Below are 6872 nucleotides of genomic sequence, written 5' to 3'. Positions count from 1 at the left end.
AAAAGAAAATTATGGAAGGACGATTAACTCGAATTATGGACAGAAGAGGAAACGAAGTATTGTGCTTGTTTCAGGTTGATAAAAGTATAATAAAAATCTATATATAGTATATAAGTAGGCTATCCCAAAAAAAATCGATATTCAAAAAGTCAAGGTGCTCAGCCCTAAATTGAAAGATAATGTTATTTATAGCATTTTTGTAGAACATTTCGACTTTCTGAAAAATCGTTTTCAGGTTGCCCAAACGTGATTTATGAAAAAATGACTTTTTCAAGCTACAAAACCACTCTTCTGCACTTTTTCAAATCTGTTCGATTCCTAAATTTTTCCATATATTTTTTTATTTTGGTGGGGTTGTTTTTGAATATTTTGCATGGTTTGGTTCAGCATCACATTTAATTATTTGACTCACAGAGCCCACTGAACATAACAAAAAAGTGAATTTTCCTAATAATTTTTAGTAAAATCCTTCAAAACACATATAAAAAATTTTTTTGATCAAGAACTGAAATTTTCACTGCAAAGCGGAACCCAAGACGAAAATTTACATGAGAAAAGATCCTTGATATCTTATCGGGGGGCTGAGATATCGACGTTTTTACATGTGATGGAAAACTATGCATTGGTATCGATGCAGTATCGCCCATTCCTACGTCATACAAAAAAAAAAAAACATTATCAGTGACATTACTATCGTTTTCATTTTGCTGCTGTTTTGTTGTTCCGCTTTTATGGCTTTTATATATTGAGTATCCCATACACAGCAAAAGAGTACAGTAATGAATAACAGCTAATATGTGTATTTTTGTATTTTTACCACGGAAAATTACGCTTGAAAATTAAGTGAGAAATTGTTCACAAGAAATGGTAGGACACAGTGGTGAAATGCTGATGCCAATGCCTCCTCTATCTCCATGCCAATCTCAATCTGTGCAGCAGCAAGATTTTCCAGTTTTCATTCCGCCAAGAAAACGGCAAACTGGAAAGAAAATGGCTCTGAATAACCATGTAGACCATATTAATTCACAGGTATTTTCGAATGAAATCATTTTGGGTGGATCCCGCCTTAGATCTCATGGTATAAGTTTTTGTTATGTTGCATACCCCACAATTTTATGCGCATGATTGTTTTTTTATGTTTACAGTTTGCGTTTACTTTCCTATGTTGCATTACCGGAGAGGTGTTCCATGAACATGGCTTTCTAAAAACGTAGCGTAAATTGTTACAAATGCCACAAATAAAAATAGAATTCGTTTTTAGGGAAATAACAAAGACTGGGATTTATCTGCAGAACGTAAAAATGTTCAAAAAAATAAACGATGGAATAGTGAAGAAATAATAGAAATTAATTGCAAATTACATGCACGAATAGAGGATTCCGATGAGCATGATAATCTTAACGAACTTCAACAATTTCATCCGCTTAAGGAAAGTTCAACCGTTACACCAAGTAGTATTTCAGAGAGTAGTCTAGATAGAAAATCTAGCAAATCTCACGAGTTGCTTACTGGTAGCACAAAGAGGTCAAAAAAGCGGGTAAACATAAGAACCGATATTGATGAGATTAGCAATCATCAATCGACGTCTGCTATTTGCAATTACGAAGATTTAGAATCTGGTGAAACAAGCATTTTGAATGCAGATATTGATCAATGCAGTACGGACCTATATAATTCTAGGAATTCACAATCTCCGGATAACTATCTTACTCTGACAGGTAATATATTTGAATTCATTTTAATTCCGAGGTCATTGCTCACATTAGGAAACATCCATAAATGACGTAGGTTTTTAGAGTTTTTTTCATGTTCCCTTAGACTAACATCTGATGATTGATTGGTTTCCTTCAATTAAAATTGCCTTCGGCCTTGCATTTTTATCTTAAACTCTAATTTTATAAAAGTTAATGTTGATATTCGAAAATTTCGTTATGAGTTTGATACAATTATTAATTTACTAGCTGAATGTACCGGGCCTTGCTCGTGTAAAAATATCTGCTTTTTCTATAATTTTCTATATTTCCATATATTTTTTCCAGCCCATCATTTCAAATAATATTTCTATTTAAGTTATAAACTTGCTTATATACCACCTTTTTCGTTGATTAACAATCGATGCGGAGGCATTCCAGCTGGGTCGAGTGAGTTCAAAAATTCCGTTGGAAAATGGGTTGCCTCATCAGCATCTTCGACGGTACCGATTAACTTACAATAAACTCAAATTAGACTGAAAAAACATAATCAATAGCCTAAGCTCACCTCTGATAGTTAAAATTATTGCTTGCAATGCCATCTCCTTTTACTTTTTTGTGTAAACAATATCAATATCATCCTTATAGTTGAACATCAGTCTTCATGAATTAATTAACAATTTGGAGATAAGGGGACTATCTCCACATTTTCCTCAAGTTTTGAATCACTTCCAATGCAGTAAAACAACCCTCACTATACCAAACGTTCGGACACCAATTTTCGGTTTTGGGGAGTCAGCTCTGACCTATGAACTTAATATCAGGGAGTATTTGAATATTTTTCTTCTTGAATTTGAAAATAGCTTTGACAACGGGTGTCGTCATTTTCTGAACATAGTTCTCTTTCTTGAAATATTGACATTATTTAACCATTTTACTTAGTTTTACACAGCTTGACAGAAAGCAGAAATCGCGGAATTGATTTCAAAACAACGTTTCAATATTACATCTGTATTCTTCTGTATTTTAGTAACCTTTCCAGAAAATGTAATCCGCCATGTACGATTTAAAAATTTGCGCCGGACATGAATACAGCAACTGTTCGCTAACAGGGCGACGAGCAATTCCCAGTTATTGAAATCAGCTCGCTAACTGGGATATCATCTCAACGCCGAGGGGGAGTTCGATGGATAACGCTGCTTCGCGACAACTTCATAAAAGGCTTTCGTTCTCAAGTTGATCACCAAATAGAGAAGCCACAACTACAAACTTATCTCTCGAATAAAGTTTTTCAACTTTTGTTTTATATAGCGAGTACATTTATCAGCTATATTATTGTTTTTGTATTTTAAATATGCTCGATTAGAAAAACTTTATTTTTAAGTTTTCGTTCCCAATCCACATGCCCCCCGTTCGTTAAGATATTTGACATTTGTTGTCTTTTTAACTGGGAATCCTCCCAGTTAGCGATCGCCCAGTTAAAAAGAAGCCCAGTTAAAGCGTGCCCAGTTAGCGAAGAGTTGCTGTATTTGGATTGTGGACGTCATCTTGATTTCGAAAATATACATATTGCAGAGCATATATTCGTTTTTAACAAAATTCTGAAACCGGAAGTCACCATGATGAATTTAAAAAATGTCGTTGGACTTTTATTTCTGGTTTCTGAAGGTCATCCTGGTTCCGGAAATTCCAATGTTTGGAGGTTTGTAAACGTTTTCTACAGTTGTATACAGTTTCCCAGAAACCAAAAGTCGCCATCTTTGTTTTAGAAAAACATGGGACATCATATTCCGGTCCCTAGACATCAACTTCTGGCCATGACCGACCGAGGGCATGAAAGTTATCGTACCTCTTCAAAAAGGTCCCATAGGGCACTAAAAGACCTGACTTGCTTATAAATTAGGACCCCCTCCCTCTTTGATAGCAGCCCCTTTCTTTTTTCGACATCATGTTCCGGTATCTGGAAATCAACTTCCGGTCTCAAGACATGACCAAAGGCCTAAAAACTATCGTATTCATTCAGAAAGTTCCCATAATGCATGAAAAAACTCTTATTTGATCGATGCACTTAACCAAATCCGGTAATAGTTGAGCTTCAGCAACTTTTCCAAATATATTTTTTATCCAAAACGCTAAATTGGACTTTCCGTTATCAAATTATGCAAGAAATATGTTAAGAAATCGTTCCAAAACCGGATCAAAGTAGGTTAGATGTTTTGAAAAACTTCTCTAGAAACATTTGCACGAAAGCCGATTTTCAAAAAGGCCAATATTTGGAAATATATGATCGATTTTCGTATGACAACGTCGTTCGATTTCGAAAATACCCATATCGCCAAGTATATAATTCAATTATTAATTTTCGCAGATTCCCAGAAACCGAAAGTCGGCAGCCCAAGTTTCAAAGTATCGTTAGACACCGATAGCCGGTTCTTAAGAGTCATTTTTGCTCCGAAAATACCAACGTTGGGGGGTTTGTGAGCGTTTTCCACAGTTTTAAATGGCTTCCCAGAAACCGGAAGTCGCCATCTTGGATTGAAAATGGCATCGAACATCATGTTTCGGTTTCTGGACATCAACTTCCGACCTCCAAATATGACCAAGAACCCGAAAATCATCAAAGTTTAAAGAAAGGTTTCCATTATGTATGAAAATTCATTATATTTGATCCCCTCCTTCTTTGAGGGTAACCCCTCCCCATATCCAATATTTCTATGACCACTTCCTTTGTACAAAGAACACGTATGCCAAGTTTGGTTGAAATCGGTTCAGGCCTTCGAGAGTTATGCTGGAACATACATACATACATACATAAAAAACTTCTCTTTTATATAAATAGAAGAGAAGATAGAAGAAGAAGATTGGTAACAAACAAATTTGTTTGTCATAACAAACCAATTATTGAAAGACTGTCAAATTTTTCACACAATTTCGCACAAAATCAAAATTGTACCTGCATGAATAAACATAGTAATTAATCAAACATAGTCTAGGTCTATTTGTTTTTTTTTTTTTACGTTTTAGGTACGATTAAACGTGGCCGTAAAAAAGGACAATCAATGGATGTTCAATTGAATATTTCTCGTGATGAACTAGAGCAAATAAATAAGCAAGCACTAGCAGCACATGAAGAAGCGTACCGTACAAAGCGGAATTGTTGCCAATGTACTATTCGTGTCGGAATCCACATTTTGTTACTTTCAGTTTTAAGTTTTCCGTTGGTTACGCTGGCTACCAGTATATACTCTTTTTACATCGGAACTATAACGTGGTACAACATGTTCATCTATTTCAACGAGGAAAAAACATACCTTCATAAACTATTTATGACACCGTTACTTATATTAACTTATCCGTTGGCGATTGTTGTATGCACAATGGGCTTAGGATTTTATGCCGGGATCAAACAAATTAGTCTGCATTTTACAACTTGGGTGAACGAGATTTGCGATATTGAGAAAGGTTTCTACGGATGGCTGTGTTCGTTTCTGCATCTGTCAGATTGCAGTCCTTACGAGGTAGTAATTTTAACGGATATTTGTCCTGTTGGTGGCTCGGGAATCGGCGTTGATAGACCAACACAAAATGAATCGATGCAGATAAACTCTTCGACTGAGGAGTTATCTTTATAAGATGTTAAGAAAAAAGTGTGGCCCATTGCAACATACGAATTTCGAGTGAATTAGATGCCTATTTTATTTATTTTCATCCATTCAACTTGTAAAATTTCCGAAAAAATGTTTTGTGCAAAAAATTAAATTAAATAATGTTCTTTTTGAGTATAAGTTTTAAATTGATATTTTCCAATTTTAGTTAAAGTTTACCAATCATCAAAAGCCTACTAAAATTTAGAGTGGTGTATTATAATGTTTACTACAACTACAATTACACAACTACAACTGAAAAGTGCTTCAAATTAGCACCATTGACACTAATATCATCTTTTGAAAAACCCGATATATTGAATGTAATTAAAGCTGACAGACCTTTTTCGCATACATTAAACCTATTAAGATATACACATCAATCTATCCTATATCTGAACATCGTATGATCCTATGATGTCGTAACAAGATAGCATATGTTTACTGAAAAAGTAACTGCAAACATATTCAACGTATACTTCAAATGAACTAGAAAAGTGTATACACTACGAAAATATAAAAAATCGCATACCAGTTTAAAGCTCAAGCAAGAATAAACATCTTCTCAATGCAAAATTTTGTTTTATTGACGTAGAATTACGTCTTACGGCAGCATCACAGGGGTGCAAATTGAAAAACCGGAAACACCGAGAGCGTAAAGGGTTAAAACTCAGTCAGTTTTTAACGATATTCTTTATTTTTACAGCAATCGGTTGGAAAATTAGCTCTTGGAATGCGGAAAATTAAGATTTTGTGATGCAAGCTATTGTACTATCAAAAATGTAGAGCCCTGTTTTGGCGCAAATTACGACTAATCAGAGCTGAACACAAGGCCAAATATCATCCAATATGGGTATTTTTAGAAACGGGATGATCTAAAATACCCGGAAATAGACCTTAGACGCCATTTATATTTTAAAGATGACTTCCGGTTCCAGAAAAACTGGTTAAAATAGCCGAGGTCCACCTAATATGGATATTTTCAGAATAGAGATGATGATCAGTGGCCGAAATCAATATCATACGCCATTTTGAAAATCATTATGGTTACTGGAATCAGAAAAAAGAATTATAAGTATTCCGTTAGACTCTACTAGAAATTTCTAGTAGAGTCTAAGGGAATACTTATAATTCTTTTTTCTGGTTTCTTAAATCACTCTACTAAGACGCTCAATATAGATTTTTCAAAGATGGTTACTTCCGGTTTCTTGAAAACAACATAAAATGATTAGGGGCCATCCACATTCCACGTGGACTGATATTTATGACCCCCTCTCCCCCTCCGTGGACAGCTGCCCATATAAATTCCAAAAACTTGTATGAACCGTGGACATTAACCAAGGACGCCCCCCCCCCTTCCCCCCAAAGCTGCCCACGTGGAATGTGGATGGCCCAATTACAGTAACTATTCGCTAACTGGGCACGCTTTAATTGGCCTTCTTTTTAATGTCGTTTTCGTTTTCGCGGTGTAGTTACACTTTTTCCTTGCTATACTTTGCAGCTTCAAATAAAACATTTTCAGTGTCATTACATTGGT

General features: G+C 35.2%; 1 protein-coding gene across 1 annotated transcript; it reads left to right on the top strand.

The window, feature by feature from the left end:
- Window positions 1-666: 666 nt before the first annotated feature.
- Window positions 667-5911, top strand: LOC129730179 (transmembrane protein 169). Its single transcript, XM_055689310.1, has 3 exons — window positions 667-1029; window positions 1262-1718; window positions 4716-5911. The coding sequence occupies exons 1-3, from the start codon at window positions 865-867 to the stop codon at window positions 5321-5323; spliced, it is 1230 nt and encodes a 409-aa protein (XP_055545285.1). The 5' UTR covers window positions 667-864; the 3' UTR covers window positions 5324-5911.
- The last annotated feature ends 961 nt before the right edge of the window (window positions 5912-6872 follow it).

The sequence above is a fragment of the Wyeomyia smithii genome, chromosome 3, assembly GCF_029784165.1.
Source record: "Wyeomyia smithii strain HCP4-BCI-WySm-NY-G18 chromosome 3, ASM2978416v1, whole genome shotgun sequence".
NCBI lineage: Eukaryota > Metazoa > Arthropoda > Insecta > Diptera > Culicidae > Wyeomyia > Wyeomyia smithii.
This window is presented reverse-complemented; position numbering and strand designations above follow the sequence as displayed.